Consider the following 13994-nt stretch of genomic DNA (forward strand, 5'->3'; position numbering starts at 1 on the left):
TTCAATGGTTTGGAGGTGAGGATGAACCCCGGCCTCAATAATTTTGCATTTCTAGTAGGTTCCCAAGTGATGCTTGATGCTGCTGGTCCTGGGTCCACATGTTCTAGATAACATGTGTAAAATTATTTCTTGATTTATCAGTGGTGTTTTGTATTGATTGGCCTTCTATTGCGTTAACTTTGTGAAGCCTCCTTGATGCTAACCTGACTTCCGGCTTTCTGTTACCCAGGTACCCTCCATTGAAATACTGGAGTGATCTTTTGTAAGGTTCCATTCTGGTTCTTTGAATTGTTCACTGTGTATAACCATTCTGTTACTATCTCTTGGTCAGTGCTTTATACTTTCAACTTCATATATATTTAATTTATATCACCTAGGAAAGTAAGAATTATCATCTTCCCTATTTTATAGATTGAGAAGTAGAGACTCAGAGTACTTAATAACAGTAAGATGCATCACCATACTAAATCTTCAGGCTTCATATCTTTGTGTTTTAGAGCCAGGATCTTGCTCTGTCACTCAGGCTGGAGTACAGTGGTTTGATCATCACTCATTACAGTCTCTATCTCCTGGGCTCAAGTCATGCTCCCATATCAGCCTCCCGAGTAGCTGGGACTACCGGCACACCACCACATCTGGCTACTTTAAAAATTTTTTTGTAGAGACGGGGTCTTGCTGTGTTGCCCAGGCTGGTCTTAAACTCCTGCCTCAAGCAGTCCCCCAGCCTCGGCCTCTCAACGTGTTAGGATTACAGGGATGAACCACCACTCCCAGTCCAGGCTCCATATCCTTTTGTTTCTCCAGTTATTATTTCTACCTAGAATCCCAAAGGCACCAGCTTCTTATCCCAGTTCACAGATTTGCCTGTGTTTTACTCCATTTACTAAAGGCAGAAGGATATGTTATGATCGAGTGAAAAAACTAGGAAGAACATCCACTTTTCTTCTGCGGAGATTGTGTGTGCACCCTTAACAGAAACATCTTTTCTTCACACCACCCACCTAGTTTTTATTTTACTAGCAGCATCCTTGAAGAACCTAATGAGACTCAAAAGCTACTCTGAGGCTTATAGAAGCATTACACACAAGTAAGAAATGGCTTCTTGGGGGCCCACCAGGTTGTGAATATAGAAAATAAACCCAGAAACTATATAGAGCGGAAAAAAGGGACCTCTACAACCATGACCCAAGGGATCCCTAACACGTCATCATGATACTGCTAAAAGGCAAATGGTAGTTAATTCTCTCTCAAGTCACTGTTGGTGAGTCAAAAGGGGAAGGTCATAGACTGACTCAGATGGAAAGTATTTATGGAACAGAACATAAAACATACCCCCACACTGTACTGTCTTCTGCCCAGGAGGATAGAGTATGTTCCAGCCAGGAGGGGTCTCAGAATATTTCAAAGCAGTTCTCAGGGATAGGCGGGAAGGGAATTATTGAAGGTTCTTCTTTTCCCATCATTTGAATTTTGCTGATGTTTGCTTTTCATTTCATCTGGCAGTTGCACTGTTGATGTGTGTTGATTGAGGTGGTGAAGGCCAGGGAGTCCGGGAGGGGAAGGAAGAGAACACTTTCTGAACATATTGCAGAAAGGGGCAGACAGGGAGGGGTATGGGGTAATCATGTTCCCAAAGGGAAGGAAAAGGGGAAATGACTATTTGTTGGGTTACTCTTCTGTACCAGGCACAGGATTGGGAGATATACATGTATTCTCCAAAATATCAACTCCCCATTCTCCCTTGTCATTGCAAACCTGCCTAAACCACTCTGGGTGGCTATTTTGGAGGTTAAACTTCAGAGGTTAACAAGAGGAGATGACATCACCTCTCTCCATTTGCAAAGGTTACAGAGAAAGGGCCATCAGACCTTTTGCATAATGCCAAGCAAATGCATGCCTGGCTGCTGCTTCTCACTAGTCTGAGGGTAGTCAGAACCGGGCTGGTGGGACTTAATGCCCAGTAGATGGAGACAGACCCTTCTTCTCACCTCGAACCGAGAGTAAGAGCAGTGTTTCTCAACCTTTAAAAAAAAAAGTATTGCTCATCCCCAGTGAGCTGTTTCACATACGTTTGTCCGAGTAGATCCTGCCTCCCATGAAATTTTAATACCACAGATATGCTCTGTTTCTGTGTCTGTATTATGGTCCTTTGTAAACAATTGTAGTAATCTGAAATTTTCTCATGCACCAAGAATGACTTTTTTGCCCCATAGGGGTGATTGTGTCCCTACTGAGAATGCATGAATTAGAGGATCTCTATCCTACGTTTTGGAAGGACTTTATATCCGGAATTTAAAAATCAGTTTACTGTTATTAACTGAAAACACACTATTTCCTCCTTTGTCCAGTGACGTAGGACATCTTGAAAGAAGGAAGGGAGGGAGGAAACCAATGTTAATAGAGCCTCTAACACCTTCCAAGCATTTTCACATCCATTGTCTCACTTATTACTCCTGAGTCTGGAAGATGGATATTTTAATTTTATTTTACAGGTGAACTTGGAGAGATTATGGATTTGTCCAAGGTTGCAAAAGTAAAGTGGCGTGTTCCTGTCTCTCTGATTTTAAAACCCATATTATTTCTATTCAGTGACATCTTGGTAGCCCAGGCTCCTGTGGGTGATTATGGCCAGGCATCACGTAGTCATGGCGGATACCTTGATGTGATCAGAGCAGGAATAGGCCTGGCCCTGCCACCACAGCTGTATGATTTCTGAAATTCTTGCTAAGGGGAAGGAACCCCCAAATTGCTTTACAATGTATTGCTCAAAATGGTAACAGAAACGGTAAATACTCACCCATAATCCCATAACCTTGGCAAATCTACTGTTTTGATTTTTATCAGTTTCCTTCCTATCCTTCACCATTGTAGACATAACTTTTACCATGTCTACATGCACTTGAAGTCTTTTTATTGGGCTTTCATACTTTTCCTAATTATCTATTTTTCCACTGGATGGCTGTATCATAATTTATTAAAGCAGTTTCCTATTTTGAGTGTTTAGGTTTCTTCCAATTGTTTGCTAATATAAATAATGTAATGAATCATTTTGGTAGGAAAAAAAGTATCATATGGCCACTTGCTTGTGTTTCTTTGATAGCTTATGAAGTTGTATATTATTCTAGAAGCCAAAGTTACTCTTAAAAGGTGCCCTTTAGCACTGTCATTGCCTCCACCCTTGTATTAGTCTGTACTTGCATTGCTATAAAGAAATAATTGAGACTGGGTAATTTAGAAGAAAAGAGGTTTGGCTTTTTACCAAACCAAACAGTAAAAACAGTAACCATTGGCTCATGGTTCTGCGTGCTATACAGGAAGTATCTGCTTTTGGGGAGGCCTGAGGGAGCTTTTACTCGTGGCAGAAGGCAAGGTGGGAGCAGGCACTTTGCATGGTGAAAGCAGGAGCAAAAGAGTGAGGGGGGCCATGCTATACACTTTTAAATGACCAGCTTTCATCAGAACTCACTCGGTATCAGGAGGACAGCACCAAGGGGGATGGTGCTAAACCATTCATGGGAAGTCACCCTCATCAGCCAATCACCTCCCACCAGGCCCCACCTCCAACATTGGGGATTACATTTCAACATGAGATTTGGGTGGGGACATTCATCCAAACTATATCAACTGTATTATAAAAATAATGATTTTTCTGGATTCTCCTAGGACTCCCTCCTCCAAGAGGTCTAAATCTCCTGCCTAAAAGTCAGACCACTCTAAATTTGACCTGGCAACCAATATTTCCAAGCTCGGAAGATGACTTTTACGTTGAAGTGGAGAGAAGGTCTGTGCAAAAAAGTGATCAGCAGAATATTAAAGTTCCAGGCAACTTGACTTCAGTACTACTTAACAACTTACATCCCAGGGAGCAGTACGTGGTCCGAGCTAGAGTGAACACCAAGGCCCAGGGGGAATGGAGTGAAGATCTCACTGCTTGGACCCTTAGTGACAGTAAGTAATTCATGCTGCTCCAGCCTCATCTGAGCAATAAGGGGCTACCGCCATTCAGACTTAGCTAACATCACTTCAAGTCTATTGGAAATTGTGAAAGAAAGTTGGTTGTGAGAGAAGGCTAATTAGCGCCCCCCACCTAATCATTTTAATAACTTGCAATATATAACATATGTTTGGATTTGCAATAATTCAGGCGGGGCTGTGCTAAAATTTACCTTCCCTTGGTGTGTAGTTGTTTATTTAGTAAATTAGTAACAAGAAGAAGGTTTTCTAGGGCTTGTTGAACCATTTATGGGGTAGTTTTGAAGAATCATCATATATCTACATGTACATAGATGTCAGTTAATTCCAGATGGATCTTTCCTAATCTTAAAAACCAAATAACTTTGCTTGAAACCCCTTGAAAACAGGTAATTTTAAAAGTTAAATCTAAGAGTAATAAAATGACTATTTTTCAAAGTATTTTGCATTTCAGGCTTTTCTCTATTTCAGATTGGTCATTTAAAATTAATGGGAATTCCTTGGGTTTCTTTGTAGTATTTGAAAGTCTATTCATCACCAAGCAGAGAGTTTGATTTTGATTCACTGAAATTAGAACTGTGTGCATTTGGAACCCTTGGAAAGATAAACTATTTCTTGGCCACACACAACTACCACTTAAGTCAGGATCACGCGGTCTGTGGCCTTACCACCCTGAACATGCTGAATCTCGTTGATCCTGGAAGCTAAGCAGGGTCAGGCCTGTATGGGAGATTATGTGGTCCCTTGCCAGCTCCCAGAGTCTGAGGCTCTCTTTGCAGCTGGTTCTCCAGTTCCTCAGGAACAGGTGTGGAAGCTGGCTCAGTGTTTCTCCAGCCACTCTTTTATTGCATCAGTGACATATGAAAGTCTGAATTGTTTTGCCAGTGTTTAGGGATTCTTCATATGAATTTTTTAATTCTGTGAAATTTCCAAGGTGCAGAATCATGCTAACAGTAACACAACAAACAATCACATTCCTACCATCCAGAATTAACAACTGTTAACATTTTGTCATATTTTCTTTCAGCATTTTGTTGTTGACTTAACAGGGGTAATAACCCACTGCAGGTGTATCAATATCTCCCGCAACTGTTACCCCATTCCATTTCTATTCCCCTCTCCCAAGAGACAACCAAAATTATGGGTTTGGTAAGTATATTTCCATTTAATGTTGTGTATATATATATATATTTTGAGACAAGGTTATTGCTGTGTTGCCCAGGCCGGGGAGCAGTGGTGCCATTATGGCTTCTGCAGCCTTGGCTTCCTGGGCCCAAGCAATCCTCCCACCTCAGCCTCCTGAGTAGCTGGGACCACAGGCACACGCCACCACACCTGACTCATTTTCAAAAACTTTTTGGAGAGATGGGATCTCCCTATGTTGCTTAGGCTGGTCTGGAACTCCTGGGCTCAAGCAATCTTCCCGCCTTCGCCTCCCAAAGTGCTGGAATTACAGGCATGAGCCACTGTGCCAAGTGCAGTGTTCTATAATTTTAATACCTCTGAAAGTATACACATGCATACATATTCTTCATTTTTTGAATGAACATTATGAATTTTATCTATCCATGTTAATTTATTTAGCTTTGATGCATGCCATTTTAACTTCTGTATACTAGTCTGTCTTATGAATGTATCTTGTGATTCATCCACTCCCTTTTAGATGGAGATGTAGGTTTTTTCATTTTTTACTATCATGAACAAAATGCAATGCCCATTCTTATGCATGTCTCCATGCGCATAGACAGGTGTGAGAGTTTTTCTAGGGAACAGGTCCAGTGGTGGAACTCATGGGTTATTTCCCTCTAAAGTGGTTAGTCAGTGTGTACTATGTTCAGGAGCGTATGGCAGTGCCGTTTTCCTGATACCCATCTCTGTGTCTATATCCTTTCCCTCCATCACTCGATAGTGTCACACCTTTTTATTTTCACATATCTCAAAAGCAAAATATGGTACCTCATTGTTAATTTCAATTTTGATTTCCTTGATAGCTAGCAAAGGTGAGCATCTTTTTATGTTAATTGTTCATCTGGATGTCCTCTTTTTTGATATACTTATTGATATCCTTTGCTCATTTGGAATAGGTCGTCTTACTGACTGGTAAAAATTACTTGTGTAATCTAAATACTTTGTTATGTATATTGCAAATATATTCTTCTACTCCCTTTATTGTAACCTTGTTTGTGGTGGCTTTTAACCCACAGACACTTGACATTTTGATGCAATTGGACCTGTCAGTATTTGCCTGTATGATTTATACTTTTTGCATTTTGGAATTATTCCCTATCCCAAGGTCATAAACATATTCTGTGTGTTTTTCCTAGTAGTTCTAGTGTTGTTTTGTGTATTTAGGTCTTTAAGATATAGGATTGTTATTTTGGGGTACAGTATATTTTAATACTTTTATTTTAACCTTATTTATTCACATATGGCATGTCAGTAGTCCCAATGCCACGTATTGAGTAGTCCCCATGGTGAACTGTGATGCTTTCTGTATCATATGCCAGGTTCTCATATTCATTTTGCATCTATTTCTGGCTGTTCTGTTCTCCTCCATTGATCTGTTTGTTCCGGCACAATTTCTAGCATATTCAAATTAACTAGAGACTTGTGAAATGTCAGTAACTGTGGGATGAATCACTGTTTCCTATTTCAAAATTGTCTTAGGTGCTATTCTATATAAGTTTCATCCTCATTAGAATGATACACTCTCAAAATCACACTACCAGCATCATATTTATAGGATTAAACAAAAACTAGTTAATAGTTACTGGGAGTCAACTTGCCTTGGATGGTTGTATGAAGTTTGATGGAGGGTCAATGCTGGTGGTGGTAGTAGGGATGTGAGATTGGCAGGGTAGGATTTGATCCCTGTGGGGTCAGGGAATCTGAGGAAGGAGGATGTGAATGAGAACATCTCATTTTTACCTGAAAATATTTGTTAATATGCTGTGTTGTCATTGGCTGATCATGTATATTCACAAGTAAAATTAATACTTCCAGTTACAAAGTTTGTGTTGGTTTCCAGCCTAGCAATTCCATCTTGTCCAGGGGTAAGAAGTGGAGTGAATTAGATTTGGCATATCATCCCAATTATATGTTAAAAATAATATATGTGTGTTATGTTTTCCTGTTGGAAAACATTTACATGGGGAGTATTTGACCCTTACAATGACTTTTTGAGGAAGGTAGAGTAAGAGTGATTATCACATTTAACAGATGAGGAACCTGAGGCACAGAAGAGGGTAAGTGACTTGCCCAAAGTTATGGAACTAGTACAGCATGGGGATGGATTAGGATTCTAATCCACATTTTATTTCTATTTTTTTTGTTTTTTCTCCAACCACGCTACAAATGTCTTCCATTTGTCTCTTTGGATGGGCAACCCACTGCTTCAAAGCAACTATGGTTCTAGAGGTTCTTTAGTAGTGATATCCTATTTCTAAATTGTTTAAGGTCTGGTTAGTGTTTCCTAAAGCATTTTAGAAGCTATTTTAGAGTCACCCAGAGAACCTGCTAAAATGTAGATTGCTGGGTCCAGACCCACTGAATTTAAATCAAAGGTTTATTGAGCTATCCCTAAGAGTGAATCCTTTCAAGCATAAAATGGATAAGTTGGTAGATGCAAATTTATGATTTTTAGTTGGCACAAAAATTATATTCATTATTTTTCTAACAATCATCTAAAAGACACTGCTACTTTTTGTGACAGGCTTAGAAGACCACTAGTTTATGAAGTTAAATTTTTTTGAGCCACAACTATACAAATATAAATATGTGATGATAGTAATCTGAAAATGTTGGTATTTCTATCACCCCTTCAATCTCCTGTGGGAAGAAAGACTATTGTACATTTTTATAAAACTATACAAAATACTTGGTACTGGATGTAAAGAAAGTTAAGACATACTGATGATTAATTGTAATTTTTGGATACTGTACCACCTGCTAGACATAGAACATAACAATTAGATTTGGAAGGTTCTAAATCCAATACCTAATTCTCATAAATTGCCATAGTGCCCTAAAGAGTAACAAGGGGGAATCAACATAATGAAAAGAAGAAATTTAAAATAGAAAGGATGTACCTTGAGATACTTCTCAAAGGTTCTAATTTGTTTATAAGTAGTAACTTTCATGTGGAAAAACAATGGTGTATGGAATGAAATAGCCTACGTCTACTATTCACCTTTTGGGATGAGTACAAAACCCTTAAATTTTTGAAGTTTCAGTTTTCTCATCTCTAAAATGTGGATCATAAAAATCTCAGTACTGTGTGGTTATACAAGTCAAGAGAGTGTCTGCATGTGGAAGCACATTGTAAATAGCCTCATAAATGTAAGTTCAGTTACTATTAAGGACAAGAGCTCAAATCCATTCTTTTCCTGGATCAAATAGGCTTAACCTTTATCGGGTCATGAACTTCCCTTCTAGCCTGTGCCCTTTAGAGTTTGAGTGAGAATGTAGTGATGATGCAGTGCCTGTCATCTTCACATGCAGAAAACCTCAAGGCATCTCTTTCTCATCCTGCCCATGTCCCTGAATGGAATGTGATTCTACTTTTCCCCAAATCCCTATAATACTTTGTCTACTAAAAGTTATTAGCACATTTTCTCATGTATACACTGACCTGCCGGCTGCTCCATAAATTTAGGGCAAGGACAGACCACATGACACTAAGACTATGGACTACAGAGCCAGACTGCGAGGAGGTGAATCTTGTTTCTTCTACTTAACAGTAGTGTCACCATGGCTAAGTCACTTAATCTGTCCAGACCTCAGCACTTACAGAAAGACTGCTATGAAGAGGAAGTGAGTTAATATATACAAGAGCCTAGATCAATGCCTGCCATATTGTAAGCACTATATAAATGCCAGCCCTCATAAGCTTTCCATTCTTCCCAGCATCAAGAATAGTAAGCACAGGTTTGTGGAATAACAATTTTTAAGGCCTTCATTTAGTGTCAAGATGACAAATAGATGATATGTGTGTTGCCATTTCCCTGACTGTGCCACTCTTTCAAGTCTGCATGGAGTCCAGTAGCCACTACCAATTGATTGGGATACGATCTGAGGAAACATCTGTTTGCCTTTCATGGTTTATGAGGGGACATGAACCCTATCTCAAAAGCATAATGATCTAAGACATGGTAGTATATCTTAATTGAATCTTTTTTCTTTTTAATTTCTAGTTCTTCCTCCTCAACCAGAAAACATCAAGATTTCCAACATCACACACTCCTCGGCTGTGATTTCTTGGACAATATTGGATGGCTATTCTATTTCTTCTATTACTATCCGTTACAAGGTTCAAGGCAAGAATGAAGACCAGCACATTGATGTGAAGATAAAGAATGCCACCATCACTCAGTATCAGCTCAAGGGCCTAGAGCCTGAAACAGCTTACCAGGTGGACATTTTTGCAGAGAACAACATAGGGTCAAGCAACCCAGCCTTTTCTCATGAACTAGTGACCCTCCCAGAATCTGAAGGTTGGTTGAATGGACAGGTATTTATGTAGGATTACCGTGCAGCCCTATAGGCAGCTGGTTTATCAGGACAGGCCTGTGAGATGAAAGCCTATGAAAGGTCGGTGGTTGAATGGACAGGCATTTACAGAGAGGTCCTTAATATCAAAATGCCTCTGAGAAGGATCCCTGTTGGTCCATTTTCTATTGTTAAACCTTAGAATAGATCAGTCTTTCAGCATACCCCATCCAGCAATCTAAGAAGAAAGCTCTAAGGAATATGAATTTTAATTCCAAGGAGAAGAATGTGGGAACTGCTTATAGAAGGCAGGCTGCGCAAGAGCTCCAGTAGGAGGCTCCAAGAACCATGTCTCATTCTTCCTCAAACACTCCTCTTTTAGCTTGGATGACACTGTGCAATTCTGAGTCTTCTTCTACTTTACTGATGCAGGTTATTAGGTCTCCATGTCCACCACTAAGCCCAACCCCAGAAAGAGTATGTTCTTTGAACTAGATAGAGATCCTCTTAGGATGCCATACTGTGCCCATGGTTTGTGATTGATAAAGTCTGTTGAGTGTAATTAAGTGAACAAGGGCCCCATGTGGGTGGAGCTGCAGCAGGAGGATTGACTTCAAGTCTATGCAGAGGCACCTCCTGGCTCTCTGTGTTGTGTACAATGTGTGCCAGAGAATGTGGATGGAGGCAAGTTAGAGGCAAATTTTGAAAGTTTATGATTTGGATTAGAGTCTATTTTTACAGAAAATACTGTAACTAAATCTGAAAACTTCTCGGTTCTCTTGGAGGATTACCTAGACCTTAACAAACAAAATCAAACAAGTCACTTTAACAGTGCTGATTCTTTGGAACATTTTTGAAATGTTCAAGGAATGAAGAGTCTGCCAAATAGAGAAAATCATGGTTTTCAGGTCACACTCTTAGTGAATGCCCCATTTTTTAAATTACCTGTGTTTTGGCGAAATGTAACTTCCTAAATTCAAGCTATCCATAAAATACCAAGAGAAAAATTTTAAAACAAGACAAAACTAAAAGTTTCTCACCATTCTAGACACCTCTGTATCTGTACATATAGATAGATAGAAGAAAAGATAAATGAGAAGAGAGGGATACTTTTAAGAAGATGGGATCATGTTCTGTGTGCTATTACTAATCAAAATATATCGAGCTTAATTTTATTTAAATTTAAATAAGGGAAAGAAGTAGATTAGACCATAGTCTTTAATAGTTTATTTTGGCCTGAGCCCTAAATTTAATGTTTTTTCCTCTGTCTTTTCCTGTCTTCCTCCCTCCCTCCCTCCCCCTCTTCTTCTATTGGGTATCATTAGGTTTTCTTCATTAACTCTTTAAAACAAGAAATACAGAACAAAATATCTGATAGACTCTAAGCTCTTAGCATCATTGAACTTTAAAGCATTTCTAGGTGGGGAAATTGAGGTTTAGGCAGGTTTAGTCACTCAAAGTTATACCTCTAGTAATTCCCCCTATTATTCAACATTGTTCATCTGTTTGGGATTCTACTTGGAAATAAAAGTTGAACAAATGACAACTAATGATTAGCATATTGCTAATTGTAACAGCACTTTTGCACATTTTTTTTTTTTTAATCTTGTAACAATCCTGTGAGTCAGACTCATCTCCACTGAGTTTTGGAATGTAAATGAGTAGCCCAAGGTCATGTAGTGATTAGGTGGCAGGGTGAGGGCTGCTATTAAGTTCCCATTACACTGTGTCTTCTCCCACCTATGGTGTGGGTCTGTTTCTCTACGTAAACTAAACCACCTGCTTCACCTCTGTCTTCCTGCACAGCACCAGCGGACCTCGGAGGGGGGAAGATGCTGCTTATAGCCATCCTTGGCTCTGCTGGAATGACCTGCCTGACTGTGCTGTTGGCCTTTCTGATCATATTGCAATTGAAGAGGGCAAATGTACAAAGGAGAATGGCCCAAGCCTTCCAAAACGTGGTAGTGTCTCATCTTCCTACTACTTAATAAGGGCAAGTCCAAGTACAGGCAGAACCTTCACTTTAAAGACATGGACCAGGAAATTTACTTATAAAGTAAATATTTCCCTTAGGCAAGTCTCATCCTCTCTTTGGCTTCCATTATGAAATGGGAGATAAAAAGTATGACTATATAATTTCTTATCCAAATCAGAACAATTTTAAGAGTGAAAAGGGTGCTCTTAGTAAATTATGCAGGAAACTAGGTCTGCCCCTGCCTGCTGAAATGAGACGTATGGTCATCCTAGTAATAAGTCCCCAGAGATGATATGTTGCAATAGAATGAATTGAACATTTTTGGTAAGGAAGGACAGAAGGTAACCAGACCTCAGTGAGATAGGTAATGATATATTAGACAAGTTTTCCCCACATTTGCCTATTTCTAGTTCCCATTTCTTTCTAATAAGTCCCTCAATCTTATGACCCCTCATATGTATAAGAATTATATATACTTGTGTGTGCCTTCCATTCCTGTGTACCCTCAGTCTGAAGTCAGAGTTCCTGGCACTTGGTACTGCCTCATTTTTTTTTTTTTCATCTAGGAATTCTAACCAGTAGCAAAGGCCTATAAAATGACACTTTACCAAGAGTCATCTTATTTGAGTTCTTTCAGTATACTAAAGCCTGAAAATTTTTCTAGTTTGTGGGTTCAGGCCCTGTAAAATTAATTTGAGCCAGACTTTATCAATTCTGTATATAATGCATTGAGTGCAATGATTCAAATGAGGTGTACCCCATGTGCATGAGTCCCCAAGGTTCCCTTCCATGAAGGACAAGAGGAACTTCACTATCTGACTCCATGCCAGAGCTGGCTCAACTCAGGATGTCACTGGAGAGGAAGGGCCAGCAAGGGGGTTGGGAGTGCTGGAGTCTGTCAAAATACCTTTTTCATGGTAGCACCAGCAGCTACTTGAATTCAGGAGAAAGAGATACAGTGTTGGGTTTGGCTCTAAGCTTCAGTCATCTTGTGGCCAGAATGGACTTAGAGATTCTAAGCCTTACTACGAGAGAGAAAGAGTGTGCACTAAAAATAGAGTAGGATCAAGATAATGCTAAGAAGTCTCTCACTGAGGCATATCCTGTGGTTGCCCCATATAGGCTCTCCAAGTTAGCTTCCAAACCAGAACTGAACACTTGCTCATTTCATAGCACTGTAGGGAACTCACATACAACTAATGCAAGAACGGCAAACACATGGCATATGTACTGTTACTCCTTCCTCTGTCACCCTTTACAGATATTGCTAATCAACAAGCTTTTCTGGGGAGGCCCAGAATTGTGCCCGTGCAGCCCTGTGGGCAGCTGGTTTGTCAGGGCAGGCCTGTGTGATGAAAACCTATTTCCCTTTCCAGTCTAGAATTAAATATACTATTTCTTTTTTCATCTGGTATGGATGCCAACCAGAAGACATTATGCCCCTTAGAATTATGAAAAATCCTGACACAAAATGATGAAATAATTATTTTTCCAGAGGGAAGAACCAGCCGTGCAGTTCAACTCAGGAACTCTGGCCCTAAACAGGAAGGTCAAAAACAACCCAGATCCTACAATTTACCCAGTGCTTGACTGGAATGACATCAAATTTCAAGATGTGATCGGGGAGGGCAATTTTGGCCAAGTTCTTAAGGCGCGCATCAAGAAGGATGGGTTACGGATGGATGCTGCCATCAAGAGAATGAAAGGTCAGTGGTTGACCAGATAGAGTCAGCATTGCATGAGGGTGTGGAGAAAACTTGATTTCCTGCTGATTCTTTTCTCTATGGTCTTACAAAAAATTCGCATGGTGTCAGACATAGTTGTTATTTGCAACTGAAGACTATGCTTCCTTTGAAGTTGAGCCCATGATAGTCAGGATATGAATACAAAGGCAGGAGCCATTTAAACATCACTGCTTGATTCACTGGGATGTGATACTATAGATTCTTGGTCATATACAGCTAACTTCTGGGGAGCATTGTTGTTTCTCTTAATGCAGTGCTTCTCAAAATGGAGTGTGCATCAGAATCACCTGGAAGGCTTGTTTAAAAACAAACTCTTGGGTCCTACCCCACAATTTCTGACTCAGTAAGTCTAGGACAGGGCCACAGAATCTGCATTTTTCATTAGTTTTCCAGTGATGCTATCTTGTGGGTTTGGGGACCACATTTTGCACACCACAGTCTTCATAGGTTAACTGTATATAAGTTCCTGGGGACACTGTTAGAGATGCATTCACTTGGGTTTCTTCTACTCCTTGTTTGACCACACCTGAATTTCTTGGGTAGCATATGAAAATCTGTGTTCTTAAGTGGCTTTCTCTGTGGTTCCTCTGTACACTCAAGTTTGCAGAGAAAACCACTGATTTAAGGTCATAAGAACTAAATCTTTTCCAGCTTTGTTCATCTCAAGACTGTTTGGTACCTACCCATCTAATAATATTTGATAGTAAATATCTTCAGAGAAAGCAGAATGACTAGTTAGCTGGCAAATTAGCTAGCTGTCTTCTCTTCTGTGTGAAAGAGCAGTTTGTGTAAGACTTGACTGTGAGGCTGCACTA

The 13994-nt window shown here is 39.8% G+C and overlaps 1 protein-coding gene across 3 annotated transcripts in view; it reads left to right on the forward strand.

Annotated features, from left to right (window-relative positions):
- TEK (TEK tyrosine kinase, endothelial) overlaps nucleotides 1-13994 on the forward strand; it is a 142641-nt gene that overhangs the window by 107113 nt on the left and 21534 nt on the right. For 2 of the 3 annotated variants that reach the window (XM_011994372.1, XM_011994374.1), the window contains 4 exons: nucleotides 3664-3948; nucleotides 9165-9464; nucleotides 11266-11420; nucleotides 12930-13140. In XM_011994372.1, coding sequence (XP_011849762.1) covers nucleotides 3664-3948; nucleotides 9165-9464; nucleotides 11266-11420; nucleotides 12930-13140 — 951 coding nt within the window. The remainder of the gene's footprint in view (nucleotides 1-3663; nucleotides 3949-9164; nucleotides 9465-11265; nucleotides 11421-12929; nucleotides 13141-13994) is intronic. The other variant, XM_011994375.1, reaches the window with a different exon arrangement.

This window comes from Mandrillus leucophaeus, unplaced genomic scaffold (genome assembly GCF_000951045.1).
Source record: "Mandrillus leucophaeus isolate KB7577 unplaced genomic scaffold, Mleu.le_1.0 Scaffold454, whole genome shotgun sequence".
Classification (NCBI taxonomy): Eukaryota; Metazoa; Chordata; class Mammalia; order Primates; family Cercopithecidae; genus Mandrillus; species Mandrillus leucophaeus.